This window comes from Camponotus floridanus, unplaced genomic scaffold (assembly GCF_003227725.1).
Source record: "Camponotus floridanus strain SB8 unplaced genomic scaffold, Cflo_v7.5 scaffold8, whole genome shotgun sequence".
Lineage (NCBI taxonomy): Eukaryota > Metazoa > Arthropoda > Insecta > Hymenoptera > Formicidae > Camponotus > Camponotus floridanus.
This window is the reverse complement of record NW_020229849.1, coordinates 1,962,794-1,978,336: the sequence shown is the minus strand read 5'-3', so window position 1 is coordinate 1,978,336 and position 15,543 is coordinate 1,962,794. Positions and strand designations below refer to the sequence as shown.

The window sequence follows — 15,543 nt, the reverse complement described above, 5'->3', positions numbered from 1 at the left end:
TCATAGATAGTAATATAAGGTTCTCGATGCATTTTGCGATATAAAAATCAATCTTTATTTTATCGCGCGAATCGAGAAATGTTTTTCAACCATCTGATATATTATCAACGTCATTTCGAATAGTATCCGCTCTCGTTTATTCGACTTGTCCCTTCGTATTTATGCGACATGGTTCGAAGGGGATTCTCTTTAAGGAGACGCGATACCAATATGTCCGTCGTCGTTAGTGACGTTGCCGGATGAGCGAGCAGCTAGAGAGAAACCCTCTCTTGCTCCCTCTTTCCCCCTTCCTCTCGACGATGAAGACGACGACGACGACGACGCTGAATGCCCAGAGGCCCGAAGGATATGAGAGTCGCTCAGGCCGCAGGATTCTGCGGGGGTAGTCGGGGGCCACCACACGACGGAACGCGTCTACCTTCGGCAAAGTGTATTGACGGCTGCAGCTACGCGGCCAACACATAGCCAACCAAGATGACGACGACGACGACGTCCCTTCTCTCTTCTCTCCTTGGCCGAGAGAATCTTCTCTGCGCGCTCGAATCTCGGATACGCCGCTCTGAATACGTGCGCGTGCGTGTCTCTGTGTACGTGAACATGCGCATACACACGCACAGGCACAGGCACAAGCACGTACGTATATATACGTCGCTCTCTCGTCTAGGTAGGTAGGTCGAACTTGGGGCTCACGGAGTGGAATTACGTCACGCTACGCTGGAGGATAGGGCACGGCAAAGTGGAGATAGGACGGGTCAAGACGCCCGCTATCGTCTCGGATGGCTTCGGAAGGGTTAAAGCGCTGTCGTGACCTCCTTCCTGCCTGTCTTCCCCGCTTGTCGAGCGGAAACTTTGTCTCGGAGCGCCGAAGGGGCGAATAAGGGCGAAGCTCGATAAATTAGTTCGCGCGAAGAACGGCCTCTCTCTCTCTCGCTCTCTCGCGTATGTCTTTTTTCTCTCTTTCTCTCTCTTTTTTTTTTTCAACCGAGATTTTCCCCGGCCATTCCGCTTCTCCCTATTTATATTCTTCCGGCTTGATCGCGTGCGCATTCGCGAAAGTATTTGTACGTCACAGATCGATAACGATCTTTAATAAGTCCGATAATCGACCGCGTTGTGGCGCGCCATAGAGTTGCCGCGTCTAATTAAAGTTAACGAATTCCTCTCGGCATCAAATATCTGCCGGTCGGTTCAACCTCCGCCCGATTAATTGCCCCGAATTACAGCGAAAGATTTTTCGCGGTTGTTTCACGTTTCTATCGGATCAGCATCGGTTTGATCGCTTAGTATTTAAGCCGCAAATAGAATTATTTGCGGCTCGGAATTTTCCTAAAAAAATTGTAGGAAATTTTTTTTTAATTACATTTACGAATCTCTCATTTACCTCTCAATTTACGTCTCATCGATTTTTAAAACAATCACCATGGGCATAATTATGCAACATTGGAATTTTTACAGTATAAAATAATATTTATTCTCAATTCTTCTTTTGCAATAGAAACTGATTCTTTTATATTTTTTAAATTACAATTATTAATCCGGACACTCTTTTAAAATTTTTATTCGCCGTCTAGACAAAAATAAGCTAAAAATAAGCAAATAAATTTCGTTTAATTACATGATATTTAAACATAGGAAATGTGAAATTTTGAAACACGATTCTTTGATAAAAAATCGCGAGATGGATATCGACTTTCTCGACAGTGAACAGTAACGCAGCACGCTGTGATGAGACGTTAAAGGAAGGGGAAGAGAGCGGAGGAAGAGGAGGAGGAGGAGGAGGAGGGTGAACGAGGGGTTGGGTCGCGACAAAAGTGTGTTTCTGTGGCACGAGGGGCGACATTTCGTCGCCCCTTTAGCCCGCCCAACGTCAGGCAGTGAGGCAGGTTAGGGTCTCTCTGTCTGGTAGGGCGGTAGGACGAGTCTGAGTTGGAGTATAGGGGGTTTTACGACCCTCGACTCTCGCGTCGAGGTGGATGGGGTTCCCCCTTTGACTGGCTCCCTTCTCCAGCGGCACTCAGTACCGCGTGTTCCGTTGAGGTAGATCATGTCGGTCTCCATTATTATATCACGCGGTTGATGTAAATCGCTGCCGAGGGAGGAAAGTTGAAGACTAGAACATGACGCGAGTAAGAAGAGCTGGAAGCGTAAGAAGGGCTCCAAGTAGCGATCACGATCGCGCATCTCGCGAAAGATTCGCTCAAAGAAACGGTATTCTCGTTATCTGTAAATCTCATTTCATCCTTTAGATGTAAAAGGCATTCCGCCGGCATCCTAGAAGGATTCGCTACGCGTAAAAGGGCGTTAGCATTTGACGTTTATCAATTTTTCATTACAAATGTTACATAATTGTTTATAACATTTTTATTTTCTTCTGCCTCTCTCGAGAAGCAAAAATTCATCATATTTATTATTATTATAAGAAAATGCGATTTAAGTTTATTAGTTATTCTTTTACTATTTATTCTCGTTATATTATTGACGTTAATGAATTACTGGTTATTCCCTGTTCGTTGCAAGTATTCGCGAAAAAGTTGAGCGACAGGCTAAACGTGACTCGAACGCTGTAATTCAGCTCAAGTTCTTCATGAGCTCTCGCCGAAAAGATAATCGAGAAAATCGTGTTTCGGCTCTCCGCGTCAGTTCCCGGTTCTCCGTGTTTCGTAACCACTCACCCTTCTTTTTCTCCCTCGACTCCGCTGCCGTATTATTGAGGTAGGTTACGTCGACCCCGTTATTACGTTACGCGGCTGCCACGTGGGCGCGATAAAACAGGCAACGGCCAGGGGAGAAAATGGAGACTGCTGCAATACGATACACGCATTGCCGCGCGAAAAGTTATCGAAAAATATTAGTAAACTGCGCACCCCGAATTTTCACTTGGTAACTTTCCCCCGTGTTCGATATTGTGCCAACGAATAAAATTTCAGCATCGCGAATTTAATTTTAATATTAATTAAATTCCTCATTTCAATATTGCGCGAAAATTGACACATGATTTTACGTAATAAAATTCTTAAATTAATTAATCATTAATAAAATAATGAGTAATTTGTGACTCATTATTTCATTATTATACACCTGAAATCACGTGTAAATTTTTAAGATGAAACGACATAATTCTATGTCATCTCGAGTGTTTCAAGTAATTCAAAATATATAGCGTTATATTTAATAATCCTCTTTATTTTTCTCAGAAATTACATTTTTAGTTGTCAGACTTGTCTAAAAGATTAATCCAATTAAATTCACGAGTCTAATTAATTTCACAGATATTTTCGAGATGTACTTTCCAAAATTTCGTTTAACAAGATTAAAGATTAAAGATTTTTTTAATCGGAATACGTTTGTCTTGTTCTTCCTTATTAAATGGCACATTGGCACATTACATCATTCACTCATGAAGGATGCGGTAAACCTCATTCCAAAATGAATGTAAAGACCACTCGATGATGATGCGAATGGCGGTCAGTTCGCGGGACATTTGACGACAATTCACCAGTGAAAATGTGCATACTCTATCTCTGCAGTTTACATCAATTATAAGGTCTTTCTTCTAGGATGATTTAATAATGATTGTCTGAAAACGTTCGTTTACTTTTATCGATTTGTATATGTATACGCGTTTACACAACTTTTCGTAAGCAATATATTAAGCCAAATATATTTTATTAATCTCAAAAGGATATATATACATACAAGGATTGCAATGTAATGACAATGTTGTTTCTTTTCACACGTAAAAGCAATCGCAAAATTTAAAAAGATGATTTCTATTTTTTTTGTAATAATTTAGTAATTGATTATTTTTGATATAATAATTGAGCAATTGATACTTGCAATAATTTTTATATTATTAGTAGACAAAAAACTCCTTTACACGTTGACTAAATTTGTTTTTCAGAAACATCTCCATCCGAGAGAGATCGAATATTTTGGGAGCTCCTCTGATCGCGCCAGGTTTCTGGGGCACGACCTTGAATGCACAGAAACGCGTTAACGTTTTTCGCGTGTCCTCCGCAAATGTTATGCAGGTAAATAGCCGGGAATGGGGAGGAAGGGAGGAGAGGAGGATAGAGCGGGTGGCAGAATGAGATAAAAGCGCACGAGGCTGAGTGCGGAAAACACTCTTGTTGGTAACCAGGCGTGGAACAACGAATTCCGATGCGGAGTGATACACGCCTCTGGCCCGGCGCCAGGGGTTTACGCTGCAAAATTGCGCTTCCAACCCTCGCGAACCTTTCGGCACCCCTTTCGTACATACGTGCCCACACATGTACACGCATACACGTTCGCTTTCGTCACGTTCCATTTTCATTTCTCTTTCGCCGCGCCGTACCGTCTCCTCGATAATGCGCTTCGCCGCGATTTCGCGTTCGCCAACGCCTCGAAAACCGATTTTACGCATTTCGCGTATGATTGAAATTTTAATCAACTTATTAATTATCGCCTGGTCTCGAATTAATTAACCATCTTAATTAATACGCGAGACACGAATGCACATTAATGAATGAAATATTACGCCGAAAGGAGCCAAGCAGCAGTTGCAAGTTCATATAAATATGAGAAAAAGATTGAGATCTCTCGAGTCGCTAGTCGACCGAGAAACTTGTCCGTGTACGTATATATTTGCGTAGTCTTTCGTGTATTATTAATAGAGAAAGGGGCGGAGTAAAGCGATCCCACGTGGTCGTAAGCTTTCCCCTCGCTTTTAAGTTCCATGGTGCGCTATACGGAAACTACCCCATGTGCTGGCCCGCGAACGCCATTTTAAAAATGGTAGCTTGGAACGAGCGATATATGCAACTGCGGCGATATCGATCAATCATACCTTTTGCAACGAGCGATTTTCCCCCGGTGACGGGAAAATCGATGTACGAGTCACGTTCGGACCAAAGTCAGCAAATAAGTATCAAACGATTGCGAAAAGTAGAGCGTTCTCAAGCCTATTTACGAAACGTAATTTATCATTGTCGGGAAATATTTTATTGATAAATTACATGTGACAAATGCGCGGGTAGGGTAATTCTCATTTTTCCTATTCAATATTTGAAACGCACAAAAATATACAGGGTGTCCCATTTTAATGCCCCACCCCAAATAACTTTCTTATTTTTAATTTTAGAAAAAGATGTTTCAGACAAAAGTTGTATGGTTTCAAGGGGGACATAAGGTGGTGTCATTAGTTTGACCTTGAAGAGTCACATGAAGATTACGTGAAGGTCATTTTGAATTTCTTAAATGGAACACCCTATATATTTTTGCATATTCTTGTAGCTTATCTCGAGAGCTTTCCAAAACACTATAAATAAACATTTTTTCATCAAGTACTTTTCGAGTTATGAGGCTTGAAATCATTTCTTAATTTTACATAAACCATAAAATATCTTGTAAAATATTCATTTTTCAATTATCTTACCTTCATACTTTTATGTACAAAATAATGAGAGGAATCAATTGGTGTAAAGAAAACATACAGTTGTTTTTAAGAAAAAATATGAAATTGTTAATTGCAAATTACATATTTTTTCTTAAAAATAACTGTATGTTTTCTTTACACCAATTGATTTCTCTCATTATTTTGTACATAAAAGTATTAAGGTAAAATAATCGAAAAATAAATATTTTACAAGATATTTTATGGTTTATGTAAAATTAAGAAATGATTTCAAGCCTCATAACTCGAAAAGTACTTGATGAAAAAATGTTTATTTATAGTGTTTTGGAAAGCTCTCGAGATAAGCTACAAGAATATGCAAAAATATATAGGGTGTTCCATTTAAGAAATTCAAAATGACCTTCACGTAATCTTCATGTGACTCTTCAAGGTCAAACTAATGACACCACCTTATGTCCCCCTTGAAACCATACAACTTTTGTCTGAAACATCTTTTTCTAAAATTAAAAATAAGAAAGTTATTTGGGGTGGGGCATTAAAATGGGACACCCTGTATTTAATAATAATATTTTTGGTGCTCATCCGTTGCAGGGTGTTAAAATTTTTAATAATAATATACTCGTAGAAAGCGAACTTAATAATTTTCTATCGATACAAAACACTCGCCAAACGTTAACAAAATTTTGTCGAGGCTCTTGACACCTTTAATTCATACAATGAGCGGTGGTGGACGGTATTTTTTATCGGCCCACTTTTTCGTGTCAAAATATTACGCTGTTACGTTAGCCGGGCGTTATCAAGGGAGATTAAGTTGCCGATACGCGGAGAAAGGAGAAGGAGAGGTAGGTCGTGAAGGTAGAACGGGGATATGCTAATGCGAGAGAGGAACCCTTTCCGCCCGCGATCCCCTCCGACCTTCGTGGCTTGGAACAACACGCGTTCCTGACCCGCCGCTGTCACGACTTTAGAACAATGGCGTCGATATACATGTCTCATTTATATACACGTAGTCCTCGTACTTGACTGCGCGCGGTTCCGTATATCCAGGGAGAAGAGACGAGAGGGAGAATGAGAAAAAGAAGGAGATAGAGATCGGGGGCGATAAAATCCTGGGAATGGAAATCAATTCACGGAACGCGGATCAAGCATCGGCACGGAGGCACCGAGACGATACTAAAGAGCCCTTAATTGAAGGGCTTTCCGGAACGGAAACGCCATTATCCGATCGTTCTAGAAACGAATATAAGCGACATTATCCATTTAAGAAAATATTTAGTAAGATAACTATATATTACGTAAAATACATTGTGCTTTTGTCGCGTGTTTCGCCGCCTTTCCCAACAACTCGCATACATTTTCAGAACAATTATACTGTCTTATTGAAGATTAATCGAATTTTATATACATATAGACGGATCGATGTGCATTATTTTAATGTACTCTTATCACGAGAATCCTTCGCAGTCGTTCGTCGAATAATTAATCTTAAATTGAGAGCAGCGAAAAATTGTTAAACCCTCGTCAATTTCTCGACGCGCGAGAAAAGTAGGCGTAACGACTCGATGTTTCCGGGTCAGGAGACGGGACGTGCGACCGGATTATTAAAAGTCAAGTGAGAAGGGGAGAGGAGGCGAGCCGCGGGGCTGAAAACTTTGCGCGCCTTTACAGAACGTTTCTGGAACAAGGGACTCTTGAGCAAACTCGCTTCTCTCGTCGAACCGCCGACTTCTGAACTACTCATTCGACAGTTAACGAATCCCGAATACCGATGGCTCCGTACGAAACTTCCGGTTTGAATGTGTCACGCCTCCGTTTCTTCGACGACTCGCAATTTCACGTGACGCGAGTTCCTCGAATTCTCGAAAAATTTATTTTACGCGATTATCATTATTAGCGGAATTTTACCATCGACACGCCAGATCGATTTCGAGAATTTATCGCTCGCGACCATCTCGTTTCGTTGACGCATAGCTCCGCTTGGCCAAGGAAGCAGCGCAGGCTCGGTTCCAAGCCAGGCAAATGCATAAACAAAAGATGAAGCTGGGGGAAAGAGACTGCGGAATTGCGAGATAGAGAGCGGAGGCGCAAGAAAGAAATATGAAGAATGGAAAAACCAAGAAACGAAGACTCGTTTCGTCGGGCGGAGAAAAAAGAAGAGAGAAAGAGAGAGAGAGAGAGGGAAGCGGAAGGGAATGAGATTTGCGAGTCTTGAAAGAAAACGCGCTTCTCTCTTGAAGGTAGAAAAGAGCAGAGCCGCAAGCGGATACGCGAAAACGAAAAGGAAAACGGAGCCGCGGGAGGGAAGGCACTCGGGAGATGGAAAATGCAAGAAAAGCGTTCGCGAAAAGCGTAATGTTTTCCCTCTCTCTTTTTCTCCAGACAAATACTTAAACGAAGGAGAGACGCGCACGCAAAACCCGTGCGCGGGTATGAAAAATGGAAATTCGACGCTAGGAAATCGCCGATAGACATTAATGCAAACGGGGCCGGGTGAACGGGATGATCGAGCTTGATCGAAATGCGCTATCCGATCAACGCGACTCGGGCGAGAGCGTCTTCTAACAAGTACTCGCCGAGCGTTTTCTCCTACGGAATCATCGCGCGCGTCGTCCGAGGCGGCGTGTTACATTGGAAATGCTGTTGAGAAATGCGTTTCACATGAGAATGTTCGCTATCCGTGAAATTTGCGGAAGACTATCTATCGCTTCGGTGAAGGGAGATTTAAACAGAAAGTAAGAGAAAAAAAAGTATTCAACCAAAAGATAAAACAACAACCGTATTAAAATTCCGGTCATGCGTTTTACATACGTACGCATATATTGTATGTATGTAAAAGACAAAAAGAAAAATATTTCGGCGCGGCAAAAATAATATATTTTTTTATTCAAATATAAATGTGTAAAAAGAATGACAAAAATTAACCACACACTGAGAAAAATCGTTTGATTGTACCAAGACGTATATGCTTGAAGGCATTTTGGTTCAATCAAACAAGAATTTCTAGTTATCCTGATAAAACTCGATTTTTTATAACTAGAACGTTTCATAGATTTTACTAAAAGGATTTGGTTAGTATTTTCTGGTTGGATCTAGGACAATTTCTTGTTACATTAATTTCTTTGCTTGCAACTCTTAACTTAACTCGTTCAATATTTCCCATAAAATGTATATAAAAAACTAGTATTAACGTTAAATCCAAAGTATATTTTTTTTCTCTTACGAGCAGTAGTGCCAGAAAGAGGACGCTAGCTCTCTAATTGTGTGTGTTTGAACCGCATTTTTTTCTTGCATCACTGTTTATCAGTTTAATTTCTAACAAACTAATTTTAAAATAATTTATTCAATAATCTGGATTGAATTTATTCAATAATCTTGTTGGAATTTAAAATATTAAACATACTTTGAGATTAGAAGGAAAAAATTTTAGATTGGTGTTGGCAAGTTTAGTATTATTAACCATAAAATTTGGTAAATTTAACAGGAAGAAATTAATCAGATTCATCTAGTAATTCCAAGAATTCTAATTCGTCCATTTTCCAACAGACATACTGGTTGAATCTATCAGAATTCTAATTAATGCAACCAGATTTTTTCTCAGTGCATTGTTTATCAGTTTAATTTCTAACAAACTGAATTTAAAATAATTTATTCAATAATCTGGATTGAATTTATCCAATAATCTTGTTGGAATTAAAAATATTAAACAGACTTTTGAGATTAGATGGAAAAAATTTTAGACGACTTGGCGAGTTTAGTATTATTAACCAGAAAATTTAGTAAATTTAACGGGAAGAAATTAATCAGATTCATCTGGTAATTCCTACAAGAATTTTGATTTGTCCATTTTCCAACAGACATACTGGTTGAATCTACCAGAATTCTAATTAATGCAACCAGATTTTTTCTCAGTGCATTGTTTATCAGTTTAATTTCTAACAAAGGGAATTTAAAATAATTTATTGAATAATCTGGATTGAATTTATCCGATAATCTTGTTGGAATTCAAAATATTAAACAGATTTTTGAGATTAGATGGACAAAATTTTAGACGACTTGGTGCTGGTGAGTTTAATATTATTAATCGGAAAATTTGGTAAATTTAACAGGAAGAAATTAAAGGATTCACCTGGTAATTCCTACAAGAATTTTGGTTCGTCCATTTTCCAACAGACATATTGGTTGAATCTACCAGAATTGTAATTAATGCAACCAGATTTTTTCTCAGTGTATTGTTTATCAGTTTAATTTCTAATAAACTGAATTTAAAATAATTTATTCAATAATCTGGATTGAATTTATCCAATAATCTTGTTGGAATTCAAAATATTAAACAGACTTTGAGATTAGATGAAAAAAATTTTAGACAACTTGGTGCTGGCAAGTTTAGTATTATTAACCAGAAAATTTGGTAAATTTAACAGGAAGAATCAAATTCATCTGGTAATTCCTACAAGAATTTTGGTTTGTCCATTTTCCAACAGATATACTGGTTGAATCTACCAGAATTCTAATTAATGCAACCAGATTTTTTCTCAGTGCATTGTTTATCAGTTTAATTTCTAACAAAGGGAATTTAAAATAATTTATTGAATAATCTGGATTGAATTTATCCGATAATCTTGTTGGAATTCAAAATATTAAACAGATTTTTGAGATTAGATGGACAAAATTTTAGACGACTTGGTGCTGGTGAGTTTAATATTATTAATCGGAAAATTTGGTAAATTTAACAGGAAGAAATTAAAGGATTCACCTGGTAATTCCTACAAGAATTTTGGTTCGTCCATTTTCCAACAGACATATTGGTTGAATCTACCAGAATTGTAATTAATGCAACCAGATTTTTTCTCAGTGTATTGTTTATCAGTTTAATTTCTAATAAACTGAATTTAAAATAATTTATTCAATAATCTGGATTGAATTTATCCAATAATCTTGTTGGAATTCAAAATATTAAACAGACTTTGAGATTAGATGGAAAAAATTTTAGACAACTTGATGCTGGCAAGTTTATTATTATTAACCAGAAAATTTGGTAAATTTAACAGGAAGAAATAAATCAGATTCATCTGGTAATTCCTACAAGAATTTTGGTTTGTCCATTTTCCAACAGACATACTGGTTGAAGCTACCAGAATTCTAATTATTGCAACCAGATTTTTTTCTCAGTGCATGGACAAGTGTGCCTCGTTGTATCTCGAGTCGAGGGATCACTGACCGGAGGCTGTCATACGACATGCGTTACACCGAGCTCGTAACGTAAAGAGAAACGCGCGTGGCGTATCGTCGTAGCGGCAATTCAATCGGCGGTGCGGCGCCGGGTCGGACGGTGGTGTATAGTAAGTAGGTAGGCGGGGAAGAGGTCCCTCTCGCACGTACTCTCGCGGAGGCGCGCGGGAGTTGAAATGGTCGGGCCGGGGCCCAGGGAGATATATAAGAGGGATAATTTATTAGGCCCGGAGGCGGCCGAGGCGTGCTTCTACGGAACAAGCCGGTGTACACGACGAGTCGGGAGGGGGGGGGGGGGATTGGGAGAGGAGGTTCGCCTCGATACGACGCTGCCTGCGAGCAGCGTCGTCGTCGTCGTCGTCGTCGCCGTCGTGTTGGTGGTCGTGGAACGCCAGGGGTACAGAGGGGGGAGGGCACACAGATCTCGTTACGTGCTAGAGTTCACGGGTCACGCGAGAATCGTGAACCTTCGCTACGGCAGAAACGGTCGAGAGGCACCCGGGAGACACGCGGTTCTAACGATAAGTCGCGTAGCCCCTTTAACTCTGCATTAATAATCCTTAGGGACGAGCGGCCGCCACCTCTGTCCTCCTGCCTTGCTCCATTCCGTTCTCGCTCGCCTCGGCTACTCCAGAGTAGCCTCTCGTACTTTCTGCGCGGCGATTTACGCGTTACGCAGGTTACGCAAGCGGTCGTTGTTGCGTGTATGTCATTCGTGTACGCTTTACCAAACGACCCGAAGAACCGGAATATTTGCGCAGTAAAGAAAAAGATCCAAGAGTATCACCCACATTCTTTAAATATAAAAATTTCGCTTGATATTAAATTAATTTCGACCAAGAAACATTTCTGTGAATATATACATATATATTATATATTGTATCAAATTTGACATGAAATTTAATTACAATTGCACATCTTCATTGGTAAAAATTTAAATAAAAAACTGATATTTATCTTACATGGATCACTCGAATTGATAAGCTAAACAAAGCGAATGCTAAAACAAATCTGCGGTGCGATCGTATTGTCAATAAACGAAAGAGTATCCAGAAAACGTGACGACGCATGTGGAAACAGTGTGGAGTAGCAAGGATTTAACGTTAAGGGTGAAAATGTCAATATTTATGGAATCCGAAGTAATAATACAAAAAGCGGGGCAAATAAAATGGTCGTCACGCTGGACGAGCATAACCGTTCTCCGAAATTGCACGACGGCTCGAAAGGGACGGCAGAGTCTCGCGGTGATTAATTAACAAAAGAGCGACCGCGCTACACGCGCGGTGATTGAAACCATCGGTCCGAGCGATCGGTAAACGCGCGAATCGGCGTCAACGTTCGCGAAATTATGAGTAATAATACGAAACTCGGAGAGCCGATCGATAAGCATCACTGTCGGGTGGTAGCGATCGTCGAAGCGAGTTATCTTAATTAATCAATGGCGAAATAATATGAAGTCGAGAGCGACGAGTGGCTATATTTGGCACTATTTTCCTTGCTCATCGCTGCACAGCTATGTCTACCTTACGCTTTATAGCTTTCAAAATCAAAAGCGTTTTAACCGCGAAACGCGAAATTATCTCACTCGATGTTGATGATGTTTATCGCTGAGAGAGATTTCATAATTTCGCAAGTATTATTCATCGATGAAATTCCCTGGGGAAAACAAGTATTAAAGTCTGCTTGGAATATCCGAGAAATTAGAATTTAAACGACAAACACGGTAATTATTTCATCATTTTTATATAAAGGAAATATAATTGATAGATATTGATTTTTTTAAGAAAAGATGATAGATATGATAAACATTGTAGAATGGTTACAAATAAATATGGGGAATTTTGGAATTTTGAAAGAGTATACAAAAAGTTTATCCTCGGAGGAATAATATCTTTATATAGGTAATATAAAGTTTGCAGGATAATTTCATTATTAAACACAAATGTGACATCCCATTGTTTTCAGCGAGTAAAATAATTTGTCGCTAAATATTTGATATTCACTACCGAATCGAGTTCTCACGATGCCAGAGAAATAAGAGACGAGCTTGTATGATGAGGAAACGTGTTTTAACGCCCACATACGCGGAATCCGACTGTTCGACGGTGTATATAAGGAGTCTCAAAGCGCATCCACCTATAATCGGCATTACCTAACTTCTTGCCGCAGTGATTTACGTGATCGCCTATCTCTTTTACGAGCCCGAATGCTCTTTCGCGCGCGCGTTCTCTTTTCTCTCATCGATCGCAAGCGTTAGGAAAACAGTCATCCTGGAACATGTGCATTTCCCACACTGAGAAAAAAATCTGGTTGCATTAATTAGAATTCTGGTAGACTCAACCATGTTTGTTGGAAAATGGACGAACCAAAATTCTTGTAGGAATTACCAGGTGAATCTGATTAATTTTACCAAATTTTCTCGTTAATAATACTAAACTCGCCAACATCAAGTCGTCTACAATTTTTTCTAATCTCAAAAATCTGTTTAATATTTTAAATTCCAACAAGATTATTGGATGGATAAATTCAATCCAGATTATTGAATAAATTATTTTAAATTCAATTTGTTAGAAATTAGATTGATAAACAATGCACTGAGAAAAAATCTGGTTGCATTAATTAGAATTCTGGTAGATTCAATCAGTGTCTGTTGGAAAATGGACGAAATAGAATTCTCATAGGAATTGCCAGATGAATCTGATTAATTTCTTCCTGTTAAATTTACCAAATTTTCTGGTTAATAATATTAAACTCGCCAATATCAAGTCGTCTACAATTTTTTCTAATCTCAAAAGTCTGTTTAATATTTTGAATTCCAACAAGATTATTGAATAAATTCAATTCAGATTATTGAATAAATTATTTTAAATTCAGTTTGTTAGAAATTAGATTGATAAACAGTGATGTAAGAAGAGGATGCAGCTCAAAGACACACAATCAGAGAGTTATCGTCCTCTTTCTGGCACTACTGCTCGTAAGAGAAAAAAAAAATATACTTTGGATTTAATGTTAATACTAGTTCTTTGTATGCATTTCATGGCAAATATTGATGTAACAAGAAATTATTAATGAAAATATTAATGTAATATTAATGTAACAAGAAATTTTATAGATGCAACCAGAAAATACTCACCTAAATCCTTATAGTAAAATCTATGAAACGTTCTAGTTATAAAAAATCGAGTCATCAGGATAACTAGAAATTCTTGTTTGATTGAACCAAAATGCCTTCAATCATATACGTCTTGTTGGTACAATCAAACGATTTTTCTCAGTGCATGCGCGCATCTATCGTTTCAAATTTGATAAGGAGAGACAAAAATATATATATAAAGAGAGAGAGTTGAAAGTTTACAATATATAAATTACTTATTTACAATATATAAATAATTACAATATATAATATATAATATAATATATAATATATAATATATAATATATAATATATAATATATTCAAATTACTTATTTACAATATATAAATAATTTGTAAAAATTATGAATGAGTTTTATAGAAAATTTGAAAGAGGAGGAAAAGAACCATTTTTTTTTTTTTGAGAAAAATTATAATTTTATGATGGAAACTGTTTTTTTATTCTTCTCTTCAGTTATCACCGCCACCATCACCAAATTATACGAGTTGCTGTGAATTCCAGGGTACTCGGACGAAATGAGAAACGATGACTTTGGGCAGAGAAATGCGGGAAATAGGCGGACACGCGTATGGCAGCCGCGTGGTCAAGACAATCATAAAATATTGCTGTAAATGCTGTCGTGAAAATTTTTTTTACACACCTTCCATAGAGCGCGCGCATAACGGTGTGCGAAACGAATTATGGATTTTCGGATTTATGGATTTGTGGAAGAACGCGCGGCCGGCGACCGGCCGCTACGTGCGATTTATGGATCCTTCTCGGGGGTTCGAATGTCACGATACCATATGTATGGATGTAATACGCTTGTCACTTAACGGCCGCTAGATCTAAATTTATAGGCGGTCGTAGATCTTCAGACGTGCGAACGCACATTGACGTTTCGGGGACTATAGAAAGATTGGGGGGAGGACGGAGGAGAGAGGGGAGAACCGCAGAGATTTTTAAAATCGCATGGAAGATAAAAGCGAAAAGCCCCGCTTTTGTTTGCGGTGATATTGCATCGTATCCAAGAGCTACGCGAACGAAATTTTCGATTCTCTTTCGAAATCAGCTTCGGAATGTTATCGATCAGAGTATCGCGATAGACGAATGATTGATTCCATGAATTCCATGTTATTTTTCATTCATTACGTACAACATATATATGTCGGCAGAAATCTGCGAGATGTTTAAATTTTGTTATGCTAAAGTAGAACTTTTATTTGATCTTCCAACTGCGCTTTTTTCGAAAAAGCTGTCGAGATTTGCTCGATTTAATCTCATAAGGACGTCGTTTTGTAGCATGATTGTAAATTAAAGAGGTACCGATTTCATACAATATAAAATTCCACGAAGAGCTTATCCATCTGACATCGGAAACGTGGAGTGACACCGCGAGATGAGAATCGGACGGCCGTGTGTAGCGCTAAACACGCGGCGAAAATCGTCTTGTTAGAGGAAGCCGGGGAATCGACATGCTCGGGTTGACGTTGCGCTGGCTATTACTGCCTCTAATGGTAGCACAGCCGTCCGACTTATCTCCCACGCGTGCCGCCATTCCTCACGATGATTCCGGAATTGGCATGAATTGCCTATGCGTGCACCTGTCGGGCAATTCTCTCAGCGATCGCCGATGAGAGAGGCTGTTGGCTCGTGGAAATTGCAACGAAAATCTCGCACAGCATCAACAGTCAATAAGGATACTCAATCGAAACTCAGGCAACGTTAGATTTATTTATTTTTTTTATGGATCTTTCTTATGGATTAATTATTTCGATGAATATTT

The 15,543-nt window shown here is 38.9% G+C and overlaps 1 protein-coding gene across 1 annotated transcript in view; it reads left to right on the top strand.

The window, feature by feature from the left end:
• The window catches only part of LOC105258197, a 119,698-nt gene that overhangs the window by 58,439 nt on the left and 45,716 nt on the right, over positions 1-15,543 (top strand). Inside the window, exon 2 of the mRNA XM_025414308.1 lies at positions 3,902-4,031. Coding sequence (XP_025270093.1) covers positions 3,979-4,031 — 53 coding nt within the window. The 5' untranslated portion in view covers positions 3,902-3,978. The remainder of the gene's footprint in view (positions 1-3,901; positions 4,032-15,543) is intronic.